General features: G+C 38.6%; 1 protein-coding gene across 2 annotated transcripts in view; it reads right to left on the bottom strand.

Moving 5' to 3' along the window:
• The window catches only part of SCAMP1 (secretory carrier membrane protein 1), a 67,576-nt gene that overhangs the window by 30,611 nt on the left and 20,419 nt on the right, over positions 1-16,546 (bottom strand). For both annotated transcript variants that reach the window (XM_070412232.1, XM_070412231.1), the window contains 2 exons: positions 1,936-2,034; positions 903-1,011 (listed from right to left, as the gene is read on the bottom strand). In XM_070412232.1, the coding sequence (XP_070268333.1) occupies positions 903-1,011; positions 1,936-2,034 (208 nt within the window). The remainder of the gene's footprint in view (positions 1-902; positions 1,012-1,935; positions 2,035-16,546) is intronic.

Here is a 16,546-nt window from a genome sequence, read left to right as displayed (position 1 = left end):
TACTAAAATATCTCTCATAGAAATACCTTGTATTATTCAATGCTAAGGAAATAGGATAGCTTTCAGTTATAGGTATTTCAGAAATGTTGATCTCAATTACACCTTTAGTTTCTCCTTTTAGAGATGTCTCTGATGTTGCAAATAAGAAAATGGCCCATAATAAATGTATCCACAGGAGCCCCTGGATTTACACATTCTAAGGTAAGAAACAGATAATTTATTATTGCTGTCCTAGTCTTGTCATCCCATCACTATCCCAGACATACTAACCATGACTCAAGTCCTGTCTAGCTCTCTTATCCCTTCATACCCAGAGACTGCTAGCTTTCCCTAAAATACTCTCTTGAAGTGGCCTTTGGTAATAATAGCCCGAGTAGATTTCATAGCTAATAATCAATTCAGCATTTATTTATTTCTTTGGCATCATCAAAATACCCTAAAGTTTCTAGAGTCACCACAGACTTATTTCTTTCACATGATTTAACAGATACAAAATACTTGTGAGGACAGGGATAAATCATTTGAAAATACTGGTAGGCTAACTAAACTAGAAGAGTCAAATGTAGGGCACACTCCCATGTACTCGTAAAATTTCATTAGAAGCAAAGACAGTTCAAGTGCATAATCAAAGGTTCATGGCCTTAGAATAAACCAAAATTATCATATTTGAATTCACTTTCTGTGTGATAAGGCTAACACTGTTCTAATCTATCAAAAGACTATGCAAATCAGCCAATTTCAAAGAGCTACACAGTATCAAGTAGGATATCTGCTGTGTCTGATCTCCTTGTTAGAATGGAAAACAGGGCAGAATTTATTCACAAACAAAATGACCTAGAGCCAGTGCAGACATTATTTAAAGTGTTTAAAGTTATTTTTATTTCAAGCATCTTGGATACTACCATGTTGACTGAGGTTTTGCATTTCTCGTTCTCGACGGTCTAATTCTGCAGCTTTTCTTTCTAGTTCTTCCTGGCGCTTAAGAAGTTCAGCTTGGGCCAAGGCATGTTCCTACACAAAAAATAGTAAGTGAATAGGTTGTCATAAGCATAAAATATTGAAACATTGATATGCTATCTCTTCTCCCTCTACTATGCTAGAAACCTAATTCAAATGTTCTTCCAAAGTATAGGAATTTACTGAAGATTTCAGTTTCAGAAAATATTATATAGATATTTGATCCATTTGATCTTTTTGGTTATGAAAACCTTCATGGGAATATTGGGTACATTAGGACAGAAAAAATCCTAAGAGTGGTCAGAGTCCTAAGGTAATCAGAAAATGAAAATAAGCTGATGTCACCACTGTGCCTAAATGAGTGAATAACAAAGACAAAGGGAAGTGTTGAGGAAAACAGACAAATGGAGAAAAGAGCAACTGAATTGACTCTCATGAATTGGATTAAATGGCATATAAGGTTCTCAATGCAAGAACTCATAACATCTTATATTTTATAAAATAATGGCATGAAAGGACATGGTTCAGAAATTCTGATCTATACCTCCACCTGCCTTTATGTGATAGCAGCATTCCTAGTCATCTACTTTTATCTTGTATTTTTCTCATATTCCTACCAATGTCTCTTGCTTAGCCATTATAACTCTCTCTTCCAGTAATATTTATAATTCTGTCATTGTTACTGTAATGGCATTGTGTATTAAAAAGTGATACCAAAGGCAATAAAATATTCACTATAAAAACTGTATACCAAGGTAATAAATTCAGTAATTGCTAATCATGGAATAAAGCAAATGTTATAAGCTGAAAAAGACATGTGAGCATTATAGAGTCTACAAGGTGGCTAACCTAGACTCAAAAGTAAGTTAAAAAGTAAACAATATGGAATGCAACAATTAAAAAATTATTTAGCTCTGGAAGTAAATGATACTGATATTGTAATTTCCATATGAATTTGCAAAAGTAACATGAACTAACCTTTGCAATCTGTGTATAAGGTGGAGGTTCCTCTGTTGGTTTCATTATTGCTGGTTGTGTACTGGGTACATTCGGCATTTTCACATTGCCTGGTGGAGGCTAGGAAAATTAAGAAAATGGAAAATTACATAACATAGAGATCCAACTTCAACTTCTTTCAAAAGGGAAAATACCGACAAAAAACAAAATGCTAAGAACTGCCTCTCTTCTTCCCCTACCATCTCCTAGTCAAGTTGCGACAAAGACCTGCTTAAGCTCTCCATCTCCATTTTCTCATTCATTTCTGTACTCTTCAATCTGGGTGCTACCTCTAACACTACATCACAATCTCCTCTAGGATACCACATGTAACAAACAAACACCTTTGAGTACTTCTTTTTAGTAAAATACACATAGCACCAAACTAAAGGTTTATACCAAGCTTAACTATCAACTCTTCCCTCTTAAGAAAGGTATATGCCAGTGCCCTAAGAAGATAGTTCTTGACAGAACCCCACTAATACCCTTGAAAAGAGTTAAGAGGAGAGACCTTAGGTAATGTGAAATAAACTGCACAACCTCCACTTTGCTGATTAGGACCAGCAGTATTTGAAAGCTACAAGATCAAAAAGTAGGTAGATATCTACAAACCCATAAAAAGGGAACTGGTTAAATTACTGTATATACATATGAAACTAAAAGGAATTCAATCATTAAAAGGAATGTGTTACAGCTATAGAAGAATGCATTTTTAAATACTAAATGAAATAAAACAAACTATAAAACAGTACGTATATGACAATTTTTACTTTTATAAACACACATTTGTACATGTTCAGAAAAATTTCTGAAAGATCTTAGCAAACTAATATCAGAGGGATTTGTATCTTTTGCTTTATATAGTTTTCTATTATTTGCTTTCTCCTCCCCAATATACTACACTAATTTTAAAGTACTTTTATTTATTTATTTATTTATTTATTTATTTATTTATTTATTTATTTATTTCTTGAGAGAAGGGAGAGCAGGGAAAGAAGGGGAAAAGGGGAGAGAGGGAGGACGAGAGAGGGACAGGGACATGGAGAGATAGAGGGAGTGAGGGAGGGATGGAGGGGGGGAGGGAGAGAGAAAGTTAGAGAGAGAGAAACATCGATTTGTTGTTCCACTTATTTATGCATTCATTGGTTGCTTCTTATATGTGCCCTGACCTTGGCATATCGGAACGATGCTCTAACCAACTGAGATACCCGGCCAGGGCTTTAAAATACTTTTGTAATGACCGTAAGAAAAAAATGACAAGAAGACAGAGGAAGGAAAAGAAAACATAAAGAAGAAGCTGCTAAGGGAATTCAAAGATCAAAACTATTAAAGCTGGAAGACACCAATATAGCAGGATTTTATACAGACACAGCAAATAGCAGCTCGGAAAAGGAAGCCAGGCACAACAAAGATAAAATGTAGTATAGCTGATTCTTACATACATATGAAAAAACCAAGGCCTAAGAACAGGTAAAACAATTTTGAAGAAAAACAGGAAAGTTAATCAAGACTTATTTTAAAGATATAGTAATTAAGGGTGTGGTGCAGATGCCAAAGATACAGAAATACCAACAAACAGAAAGGACACAGAAACAAACCTACACAAATACAGAAACTTGATAGCCAACAGTGGAGACACTATAAACATCATCTTTAAAAGATAGAAATGGAACCTCTAAAAATGAAAACTGTAATAATTCAAATTACAATAGAGAAGTTAAACAGCAGACTACACAATGATAAAGATAAAGAGATAATTAGAAAAATAGAAATGGGTCTAAAGAAATTGCATAGAATATAGGAGAGGGGTGAGGGGAGAAAAACACGAGAGGTTAAGAGAGATAACAGAGTGAGAAAGTCTAAAAAACTGAAGAGTTCCAGAGAACAGAGAGAATGAGAGTCAATATTCAAACAGAATGTCAGGACACTGATTTTCAAATTTAAAACTCCAGAACCCAACCAAATTAAGAAAAAATAATAACACTAGATACCTCATTGTGAAACTGATTCTCAAAGTCAAAACTCCAAAACCCAGCCAAATTACGAAAAAATAACACTAGATAGTTCATTGTGAAAGAGCAAATCCTAAAAACAAGAGATCCTAAAAACAGCAAGAGAAAAAAGACACAAATCTACATTAAAAAAAGTTACTAAGACTGAGAGCTAATTTCTCAACAGCAAAAATGGAAGCCCACACAGAATGCCAAGCTGATGAGAGAAAAAGTGTCAACGTAGATTTCTAAATCCCATAAATTACATTTGAGAACCAAGGAGATAAATATTGAAAAAGTTACTACCAATAGACCCTCACAAAAAACTTCTATTTAGGAATAGGAACAATGATACCAGAAGGGAAATCTGAGATGCAAGAAGGAGTATCTTTCTGCCTCAATGGTCACTTCTAAGTACATCATCTTATTTTACACTCATCAAAAACTACAGATTGGAAGGAAAGTGAACCTATCTATAGGGAAAAAGTGGCCACTCTAGTACAACTGAATGTACCAGAGTAAGATGAGGTTTTCTCTTGACAATCCTGAAACTGTGTCTGCTCTGGCAGACCCTAGGGAAAACCTTAGGTATTGAGAAAAACAGAAGGGCAGAGATGAAGGAAAACAATCAGACAAGTCAGAAGAACAGGAAGAAAGCTACTTGGGGGCAGAATAAAAAACAATGTCTGGCAGAGCAAAGCTGTATATCATTCTCCCTTGGTGGATGAAATTTCACCAGTTAGGAGTAGACTAAATTTTAAAACATCTCTGTGAAAGTTCAGGGTTATTTCTTTTATTTATTTTTTATTGAAGTATAATTGACATAAAACATTGTCAGTTTCATGTATATAACATAATGATTCGATATTTGTATATATTGCTAAATGATCACCACAATAAGTCCAGTAAATCTATCCCCATGTTGTTACAATATTTTTTCTATGATGAGAACTTTTTAAATCTACTCTTTTAGTAACTTTCAAATATACTATACAGTATTTTTAACTATAGTGACCATGCTATACATTATAACTCCATGACTTATAACTGGAAGTTTGTATCTTTTTACCTCCCCCTCCCCACTTCACCTATTTTGCCCATCCCCACCTTGTCTCTGGCAACTAACAATCTGTTCTCTATATCTTTGAGCTCAATTGCTTGATAGTTTTTTTAAGATTCCACATATAAATGAGATCAAAAGGTATTTGTCTCTATCTTATGTCACTTAGCATAATGTCCTCCAGATTCATCCATGTTGTCACAAACGGCAAGATTTCCTTCTTTTTTATGGCTAAATAATATTTCATTGTGTGGGTCTACTAGTATGTATATATGTATGTGCATACGCACACAGACACACACACAATTTTATTTATCCAGTCATTCATTGATGGATACTTAGGTTGTTTCTAATTTTTACATTTTAACACAAATTACCATACTACAGTTGCCTGCTCTATGTGGCTTTGGAAAATTCAACCAGGACCAATAAATAAAAGTTATAATAAGATACATATTTTGGCTCAATAGAATTTAGAACATTAAAACAATCATGATAACACAATAATAGATGGACTGTTTATAATACAGTGAAATCTTTGCACTGAAAATTCCAAAATTAAATAAATTACTTAAGGTTCAAGATTCGTTTAAGTCATGGAGTGTCCTAGGGTGATTCTTAAACACCTTGAAATTTGAGAACTCCCCTCTAGTTTACAGCTTCTATAAACCACTGTCCTATCCTTTCCACCTAGTGGAGAGACTGCCAAAAGAAACCTAAAACTTTCTGCAGCTTTCACTGACTTTATCAGCCTCTGATTGAGCAGACAAGAACTGACTGTGGCTGTGCTTAACACAGATTCTCTTGTTATTAGTATGAAAATGATATACACTGCCCTGACCAGTTTGGCTCAATAGATAGAGCGTCAGCCTGCGGACTGAAGGGTCCCAGGTTCGATTCTGGTCAAGGGCATGTACCTTGGTTGCAGGCACATCCCCAGTAGGGGGTGTGCAGGAGGCAGCTGATCGATGTTTCTCTCTCACCAATGTTTCTAATTCTCTACCCCTCTCCCTTCCTCTCTGTAAAAAATCAATAAAATATATTTTTTTTTAAAAAAAAGAAAATGATATATACTAATGTTAGAATTGGGACAAACAGAAATAATTTTATCGGAATAGATAACCATTTTAAAACAAGACTTTTAAAGATGAGAATAATTGGGGGAGGAGATGCATCATGGAAAGAAGATATATGTGTGAATACACACACACACACACACACACACACACATACACATACATACACACTAGAGGCCCAGTGCACAAAATTTGTGCATGGGGGCGGGGGGGGGGGGTCCCTCAGTCTGGCCTGCACTCTCTCCAATCCAGGACCCCTCGGGGGATGTCTGACTGCCTCTCGCAATCCGGGACCACTGGCTCCTAACCACTCACCTGCCTGCCTGATCGCCCCTAACCACTTCTGCCTGCCTGCCTGACCACCCCAACTGCTCCCGTGCTGGCCTGATCACCCCTAACCACCTCTGCCTTGCCCTGCACCTGGGACACAGGATTCCCTCCTCCGGCTGGTCACAGGCACTCAGGACCCAGGCTTCCCTCCCTCTGGCTGGCCGCAGGCACCCAGGACCCAGGCCGGCTTCGCTTGGGACAGCCGCAGACACATGGGACCAAGGGCGGGCGGCTTCACCCGGGGCCGCAGCCGCAGGTGCCCGGGACCGAAGGGCAGGCGGCTTATCCCTCTCCTGGGCCACAGGCGCAGCCACTGGCACCCAGGACCACAGGGACCGTGGGGCGTGTGGATTGTCCCTCTCCCAGGCCGCAGGTGCAGGTGCAGCCGCTGGCACCCAGGACCGTGGGGTGGGCGGCTTGTCCCTCTCCCGGTTCACAGCCTGGCTGGTCCCCATTCCTCTCTCACGAGCTCATTTGTGCCTGGCTGGTCCCCATTCCTCTCCCTGCAGTGTTGAGAGTCTGAGCCGTTACAGCAAGATGGCATGAGGGCATGACAACCAATTGCATATTAGCTTTTTATTATATAGGATATATATATGAATGGGAGTTTCCAAATAGAGAAAGGCACATAAAGAAACAGAAGCATGACCATACATAAATTCATCAAACACTTATTGACCAACTATCATGTATCAAAAGCTGTTACAGACACTTGGAATATATTAATGAACAAAACAGGTAAACATCCCTACCACCTTCACAGAGCTTACATTCTAGCAATGAAAGTTAAACAATACGTATATTGAACACACACATTGTAGAGTATCTTAAGAAAGCAATAAATTTTATGGAACAACAACAACAACACGAACAGGATAAATGGGTTGTGAGTAAAGGTGGAGTGGGGATAATTTTACAAATGTGATTAGGAAGTGAAGAAGTCAGCCTTGCCGATATCTGGGGGAAAGATCATTTTAGGCAGAGGGAATGGTCAGTGCAAAGTCAGGAGAATGCCCAACATATATGAGAAAGACCAGTGTGCTGGATAGGAATACATGAGAGAATAGAGTGTAAGGAGATAAATAACAGAGATATTAGAGACCAAACTATAGGTTATTTTAAGGACTCTCAGTTTTTACCATAAAGAGTTCTAATCTGGGGACTGAAATGCTCGACTTTTTTTAAGGAATCACTCTGGCTGCTGAGTTGAAAATAAATGAAAGTGAGGCAAAGATAGATAGAGGTATGTTAGGAAACCACCACTGCAGTAATCCAGGCGAGGGATGACCACAGCTTAAGCCAAGTCATGACTATGGAGATAAGGGGTCAGTTCTGGATGTATTTTTAAGGAAGAGCCAACAGGATTTCCTGACAAAACAGTGTGAGAGATAAGGAAATGGAAATAATGAAACAGTACCAATGTTTTGGACTAACCAACCAGTAGGACAGAAATAAGAAAGAATGAAAATGAGCAGATTTACAAGCATGGGATTCATTTCAGTTTTGACATGTTGAATTTGCAATTTCTAAGACATCCAGGTAGACATATCTAGTAGGTGGTTGAATATATGAGTCTGGTGTTCAGAGTAGTGGTCTGTGCTGGAGATGTAAATTTGGGAGTCACCAGCATATAGATAGTATTTAAAGCTGTAAGATTGGATGAAATCACCATTTGAGTGAGCATAGATAGATAAAAGAAGCAAAGCCTAACTCCTGATACACTCCAATATTTGGGGTTGAGGGGAAGGAGTACGAGAAATACCAGCAAAGGAAAAACTCAAGTGCTCTGAAAGCCAAATGAAAGTGTCTCAAGAATGTGATACTGATTGAATGTCAGTACTGATTATAGACTGAGTAAGACTAAGACTGAAAATTTACCATTGGATAAGGTAATGTGGAAGTCAATGGCTACCTTGACAATTGCATTTTGGTACACTGTTGGGAACAAAACCCTTATTGAAGTATCTTTTAGGAGAAGGGACTGAGAAAAAAAAACAAAAACAAGTAGACAACTCTTCAGAGGAGTTCTGCAGCAATGGGGAACAAAGAAAATACTTCAGAGAAGAAAATGGATACTAGAAATGGATAGAAAGAAAATTAGGTCAAGATAAAGTCTTGATATAGAGTTACAGTAATCAAGACAGTATGGTATTGGCTTAAGCATAGACATATATTAACACAATAAAACTGAGAATCCAAAAATAAATCTTTACATTTATCATCAATTGATTTTCACCAAGATAATACAATGAGAAAAAAAGTCTTTTCAACAACTGGTGCTGGAACAAGTAGATAACCACATGAAAAAGAATAAATTTTTAAACATATCTCTTACCATACACAAAAATTAACTCAAAATGGATCATAAACCTAAATGTAAACACTAAAACTATACACCACTTGGAAGAAAGCACAGTGGTAAGTTTTTATGGCCTTCAGCTGGGCAATGGTTTCTTACACATAACACCAAATATATAAACAACCTAAGAAAAAATATCCTCAGAGAAACAACCAAGATGGCGGCATAGGTATACACCTATACTTGCTGCCTCTCACAACCACATCAAAACTACAACTAAAAGACAAAACAAATATCATCTAGAATCACGGGAAAGCTGGCTAAGTGGAAGTTCTACAACTAGAAGGAAAGAAAAAAGTGCATTGAAGCTGGTAGGAGATGCAGAGGTGCAGAGGCGCACGCAAAATGGGCTGGCAACTGGGTGCGCTGTTGTTGTTTTTCAACCTGGAGGGAGATACAAGCTCCTGATTGCTCTGAACTCCAGTTCCGGGCGAGATTCTGGGGACCCAGACTCATATGGGGAGAAACTGGACTGTCTGGCATCAGACCAGAACACGAGGGCGGCTTTCTCTCAGAGGTGCTCGCAGTGATCATTGTTCCTGCACAGGGCCAGGGGACACAGAGACCTGGGGACCTCTCCGGGGCAGGGCTGACCGACAGCCATTGCTGTTTGCTCCGCCCTGGTGATTCCCTGAGACCCCACCCAAGCTGTGAGAAGAGGCTTTTGCATATGAATGGCCTGTTCTTTTGCAATCTAAAACCTAACAAACTGCAGCTGGGTCAAAGAGCGTCAAAGCCTCCAAAAGAAGGATTAGATAGCAGCCTGCATTGCTTCACAGCTGGGCCTCATCTGGGCAACAAAGAGTAGGAATCTGCAGATCTCTCTGTAGCTCCTCCTGGGTGGCCTCAGGCAGTGGCTGACTTTGCACCTCCTTGGAGATCCAGGAGCCAGTGTACCCAGTTGTCAGTGTGAGACCATACCAGATTACAACTCTGCACATCCATAAGCGACACACTCAAGGGGCAGACTCAGTGAGCGCCAAAGCCCCACTGAAGCAAGTCCTGCCCCATAAGGATGTCTCCAGCACATTGTAGACACAGCTGGTCCTCACAGCCAACTGGCCTGGAGGTCAATTCCTCCCAGTGATACCAATAGCAATCAAGGCTTAACTACAACAAGACTGTGCACACAGCCCACAAAGGGGTGCACCAAGAGTGTCCACCTCAAGTAATTGGGGAGGCTGAGCCACTGGGCCCTACAGGACACCTAGCACACAAGCCACTTTATCAACACAGGGAAGCAGCCAAAATACAGAGACAAAGAAACTGGTCACAAACAAAAGAAATGGAGGAAAGCAGACTACTGGATACAGAGTTCAAAACCACAGTTATGAGGTTACTCAAGAATCTTCTAGAAACCTCCAAGAAATTTAGTGAGACCCTCAAGGATATGAAAAAGGACAAATCAGAAATTAAGCATACATTTACTAAAATAAAGAATAATATACAGAGATCCAACAGCAGACTAGAGGATCCCCAAGATCAAGTCAAAGATTTGAAATACAAAGAAGCAAAAAACACCCAACCGGAAAAGAAAAAAGAAAAAAGAATCCAAAAATATGAAGATAGTAAGGAGCCTCTGGGACAACTTCAAGCGTACCAACATCCAAATTATGGGGGTGCTAGAAGGAGAGAGAGCGCAAGATATTGAAAACCTATTTGAAGAAATAATGACAGAAAACTTCCCCTACCTGGTGAAATAGACTTACAAGTCCAGGAAGCACAGAGAATCCCAAACAGGAGGAATCCAAAGAGAACCACACCAAGACACATCATAATTAAAATGCCAAGGGCAAAAGACAAAGAGGGAATCTTAAAAGCAGCAAGAGAAAAACATTTAGTTACCTACAAGGGAGTACTCATACAACTGTAAGCTGATTTCTCAATAGAAACTATGCAGGCCAGAAGCGAGTGGCAAGAAATATTCAAAGTGATGAATAGCAAGAACCTACAACCAAGATTACTCTACCCAGCAAAGCTATCATTTAGAATTGAAGGTCAGATAATGAGCTTCACAGATAAGAAAAAGCTAAAGGAGTTCATCACACCAAACCAGTATTATATGAAATGCTAAAGGGTATTCTTTAAGAAGGGGAAGAAGAAGAAAAAGGTAAAGATAAAAATTATGAACAAAGTGACAACAAATACATATCTATCAACAAGTGAATCTAAAAATCAAGTGAATAAAAAAATCTAATGAACAGAATAAACTGGTGAATATAATAGGATCAGGGGCATAGAAAGGGAGTGGACTGACAATTCTCAGGGGGGAAAGGGGTGTGGGGGGTGTGGGAAGAGATTGGACAAAAATCTTACACCTATAGACGAGGACAGTGGGGGGGGGTGGTAAGGTCATGGGGTGGGGTGGGAACCGGGTGGAGGGGAGCTATGGGGGTTGGGGGAGGAACAACTGTCATAATCTGAACAATAAAGATTTATTTTAAAAAATATCCTCAGGTGAGCATTAAAAAAATTTTTTAATCAATAAAAAGAAATGAAGTACTGATACATGCCATAATATAGAACCTTTAAAACACTGTGCTAAGTGAAAAAAAGGAGACACAAAAGACCACATATTGTAAAATTCCATTTATATGAAATGTCCAGAATAGGCAAATCTATAGAGACAGAAAATAAATTAGTAGTTGTCTAGAGCTGAAAAGGGAGAGGGAATGTGAAGTGACGGCTAAATGGTACAGAGTTTCTTTTGGAAGTGGGAGGAACAAAAATATTCTAAAATTAGAATTTGGTAATGCTTGTGCAACTCTATGACTACACTAAAACCACCGAATTGTACACTTTAAATGAGTGTATGTTATATTAATTATATTTTCAAAAAAATCTGTTAAAACACATGAATAGATTTTTGTGGGGGTTTTTTTCCCCCTCAGATGGAAGAAAACACAACATACTTTTTATAGGAATAATCCAGCAGAAAGTGAAAAAAACAAATGATGCAGGCGGGGTGATTTAGCAAAGTTCTTAAGGTGAGGAGGTATAGAATCTAGTGCACAAATAGAAAGAATGGCTTTAGACAGAAGCACAGATAGTTCATCTGTAAATAAGTCAAGAAAGCAGCATATATGAGTGTAAATGCTGGTAGGTAAATGTGATGGTGGAAGTCCTTGCATGTTCTCTATTGACTGCTTTAACTTTCTCAGTAAAATAAGCAAGGTTATTAGCCAAGAATGAAGATGGGGAAAACGTTTTAAAGATAAGGAAAGAGGAAGAAGAGAGTGGACAGTTAAATAACTAGAATATTCAGCACAATTCAGAGCTTGTCGTGAACTGAAAGTGAGACCCTTCAGCATGGTTTCTCCAACCACATTTAACTGCTAGGGTATGGGCAGATAATAGAGTTGTATTTAACCAGTGCTTGGGTTTTAGCCAAGGGATTATGTTAAAATAAGGGAGTCGGGGAAAGGCAAGGAGTTGAAGATGCATGCAAGGGAGTGATTATAATGACTGAATGTGGAATTTAAGTTGAGAGAAAACAAGAGGTGAATAAAGGGCAGTGGCAAAGTAGGATAAACAAACTAGAGGTCCTGGTAGAGTTTAAAGATGTGTTGATATTGAGGAACTATAGGAATGACGAAAAAGAACCTGAATTTAAAATTATGGAAGAGTAAGTGACTATAATGAGTCTAGGGATATGACCAGAGGAGTGAATGACTTGAGATAACATGGAAGACAAAAATCAATGGAAGAAATGAGGTCAAGGCATTGAGAGGCAAAATATTGTGTATACAACCACTAAGAATTCAAAATAAGAACAGAGTTAGAGCCCGGCTGGTGTGGCACAGTGGTTGAAGGTCAACCTATGAACCAGGAGATCATGGTTCAATTCCCGGTTGGGGCACATGCCTAGGTTGTGGGTTTGATCCCCAGTAGAGGTATGCAGGAGGAGGCCAATGATTCTCTCTCATCATTGATGTTTCTATCTCTCTCTCTCTCTCCCATACTCTCTGAAATCAGTAAAAATATATATTTTTTAATTTTTAAAAAATGTTAGAAAGAGTAATGGTAAATCAAGAAATAAAATTAAGACATTTTTAGAAAGAGAAATGAGGGGTAATAAAATTTAGGGCTCAGTAGATGATAGCCACAAAGAGTAGTGAGACCCAAATATAATCTGATGACATGAGATTCAAAGGTGGGTATTTTTTAGAGAAGAAAAAGGAAGAATGTCTGGAAGCAGAAATGAGAAATAACATATCTACCCCACCTTTATGCCCAATTGTCTGAGAACTGTGAGAGAAAAAACAGCTAGTTTTTAAGATGATTGCAAGGGAAGAGTGTCCTCATAAATAGGCCAGTTTCCACAGAGCAAAAGAGAAAACACTCATAGAAAAGGATAAGGATACATGGGATTTTGATGAAAATGGACTGTGATAATAGAAAGGTTCAGAAATTAAGGAAGTAGAAGGGTACAGAATAAGGAATGTGCAGAGAATCATGAGGATTAAAATCCAGGAGATTAAAAGCACCCTGGGAGTATGGGACTTCTTATAGAGACTGACATAAATGGAATAAAGGGCATAACGAGAGTGCTCAGAGCGTCTTCAAGCCCGGTGACTTCCCAGTGTTCAGATCCTCGGACTTTCCTCACAGCATGGCCCCCAAACGCCAGTCTTCACTTCCACCCAAAATGAAGAAACCAAAAGCGCCTCCAGCCCCCAAGCTGGAGAAGAAGCCAACCCCTCAGGACTTGCCAAAGGGAGAAAAAGAATAGCAAGAAGCAATTGAACATATTGATGATGTACAAAATGAAATAGACTTAATGAACAATCGAGTGAGGAGATTTTGAAAGTAGAACAGAAATATAACAAACAGGTCAGAATTGATCACCAAAATCCCAAATTTGGGGGTAACAATATTTGTCAACCATCCACAAGTGACTGCACTGCTTGGAGAAGAGGATGAAGAGGTGCTGCATTATTTGACAAGAGTTGAAGTGACAGAATTTGAAGATATTAAATCAGGTTACAGAATAGATTTTTTTTTTTTTTTATGAAAATCCTTACTAAGAAAATAAAGTTCTCTCCAAAGAGTTTTATCTGGTGGTTCATCTTCAAAGTCCACTGAAATCATATGGAAATCTGGAAAGGATTTGACGAAACGTTCAAGTCAAACACAGAATACAGCCAGCAGGAAGAGACAGCATGAGGAACCTGAGAGCTTCTTTACCTGGTTTACTGACCATCCTGATGCAGGTGCAGATGAGTTAGGAGTCATCATCAAAGATGACATTTGGCCAAATCCATTACAGTACTATTTGGTTCCTGACATGGATGATGAAGAAGGGAAGGAGAAGATGATGATGATGAAGAGGAAGGGTTGAAAAATACTGATGAAGAAGGGATGAGAATGAAGGTGAAGATGAAGATGATGAGGGGGAAGAAGAGGAAGTTGAAGGAGAAGATGACTAATGAACACTGATGGATTCCAACCTTTTTTAATTTTCTCCAGTCCCTGGGTTTGTAGTCCCTCCCCCCCGCCCCCCCCCCCCCCCCCCGCCCCCTCTTGTGCTCAGTCGCCTTGTTTTTGAGGTCTCTTTTCTCTCCTTTACACAATGGTTCTCACCTTATTTGGGGGGCAGGGAGATACCTTCAGCAGAATACAATGGGAAAAGACTCTGTGCCCCTTTCTGTTCCAAATTCATTTTTACCCCTTCCTGTCTTAAGAAAAACGTTATGAAATCAACACCACCATGCTCTGTGGGAAAAAAGAAAAACCTTCTGCTGCCTTAGCTCTGCTGGAAGCTGGAGGTTCCTAGGCCCCAGTGTAGTAGTGCACAGAATTCTAGCTTTGTTCTTCCTTTCTCTGTATATTGGGCTGAGAGATTACACTATGTCTCTGTGAATATGGACAGTTAGCATTTACCAACATGTATCTGTCTACTTTCTCGTTTAAAAAAAGAAAAAAAAACTTTAAAAGAGGGAGATAATAGAAGGTCAGCAAAGGGTGGGTTTGAGATGTTTGGGTGGATTAAGTGGGCATTTTGACAACATGGCTTCTCCTTTGGCATGTTTAATTGTGATGTTTACTGGACATCCTTGCAGTAAATACAATTCTCCTAATGATGACTTGAGCCCTGCCACTCGATGGGACAATCAGCAAAACCTATATGATCTTATTCGGAATTGACATTTCTCTATTGTAATTTTGTTCCTGTTTATTTTTAAATTTTATTTTTGTTTCACTGGAAAGATGCTGCTGTTTTAAACGTTAAAAGTGTACAAGTTGCTTTGTTATATACAATAAAACTAAATGTGTATATTAAACAAAGGGGGGGAGATAATGAGATTAGTCCTGATGAATTTAGACAAATGTTGTGGGTAGAAGAGATAGATGCTCGGGGGGCTCCACTTTGACCCTTTTAAATGGATGTGAAGAGATGATGAGCAACATATTCTTATTTCAGTGTAGTGTACAGCCCCTTAAGTGAACCTTAATGATTATCCCCTCCTAGAGTCACATCTTTGAGCACAAGCAGGTCCATGACTTGTTTCTAGCCAACAAAATATGATATATGTGATGGGATGTCATTCTCTTGGTTATGTTACATTATATAAGACTTCATCTTATCAGACTAGAGTGACAGATATTCTGAAGACCTGATGAAGTTAGGTGAGCATCAGGAGAAGGCTACATGCAAGGAACTGTGGATGGCATCTATGAACTGAGGCTATCTCCAGCTGATAGCCAGCAATGTCAACAACTTGAATAAGCTTGGAAGCAGATTCCTCCACAATCAAGCCTCTAGATGAGAATACTGCCCAGATAACACCTTGATCACAGCCTCATGAAACCCTGAACAAGTGACTCAGTTACTGATTCACAGTAACTGTGAAATAATAAATGTGCAGTTTTTCAAGCTGCTAAGTTTGTAGTGATTTGTTACACAGCAATAGAAAAGTAATGTATCTAGTATGAGAGGTTCATCTTGACCCAGTGAAGAAGGTGAAGATAATGTAGGGAAGCCAGGCAGTATGACCACAGAGTCTCTCTTGACTCCATTCAATGACTCATAAAAGGCTAAGGGGTGGTGGTCTCAAAAGAACTGGATGTTAGTCAGTAGATGACTTCAGCTGGAGCAAATGGCACATTAGAGGATAGCACTAAAAAGACAGTTTAGTGGGTAAGTACATGAAGACTCTATACATTCTGTTTAATTTTTCTGTAAACCTAAAACTGCTCTAAATAAGAGTCCAGAAAAAAAAATTTTTAAGGCAATCTGAGGTCAAATCACGTAGGGCCCCACATTGCCACACTACTAAACAGCCAATGCTTAATCCATGTGCACATTTCTAAGGAGAGTAGACCTAATAAGACCTCTGCTTTAGGAAAATAATTCTAACTCCAGTCACAGTGCAAAAAAGAAGAAAAAGGTAAGTGGATAGGCCACTATATTATTTCACAGGAGTACCTGAATTAGGAGAGTTTAATAGGAATGAAAAGGACAGACCGGTAATCTCCTGGAGGTATAAGTGACAGGATGTGGCAACTGATTAGGTGTTAAAAAAAAAAAGAAAAGAAGAAGAAAAAGAAGCTTTTGAGCTAAAGAGGACACAGGTATTTCTAACCAATGACACTAAGAGGATAGAAGGCATATTTACCATTAATTGGGATTAGAAACAAAAAGACTGGTTCCGGAAAGAAAAGATAATAAGCTCTAAAAAAAAATAAAATAGTAAAAAGAAAAGGAGAAAGGAAAAGATTAAAAAAAGAAATGCACAACAAGAAAAAAATAAAGACAGGCATTACAGTACAGAAA

The sequence above is a fragment of the Myotis yumanensis genome, unplaced genomic scaffold, assembly GCF_028538775.1.
Source record: "Myotis yumanensis isolate MYYU_CA2020_CCGP unplaced genomic scaffold, mMyoYum1.0.hap1 SCAF_4, whole genome shotgun sequence".
Classification (NCBI taxonomy): domain Eukaryota; kingdom Metazoa; phylum Chordata; class Mammalia; order Chiroptera; family Vespertilionidae; genus Myotis; species Myotis yumanensis.
The sequence above is the reverse complement of the archived record's forward strand: the minus strand, read 5'-3'. Positions and strand labels throughout refer to the sequence as shown.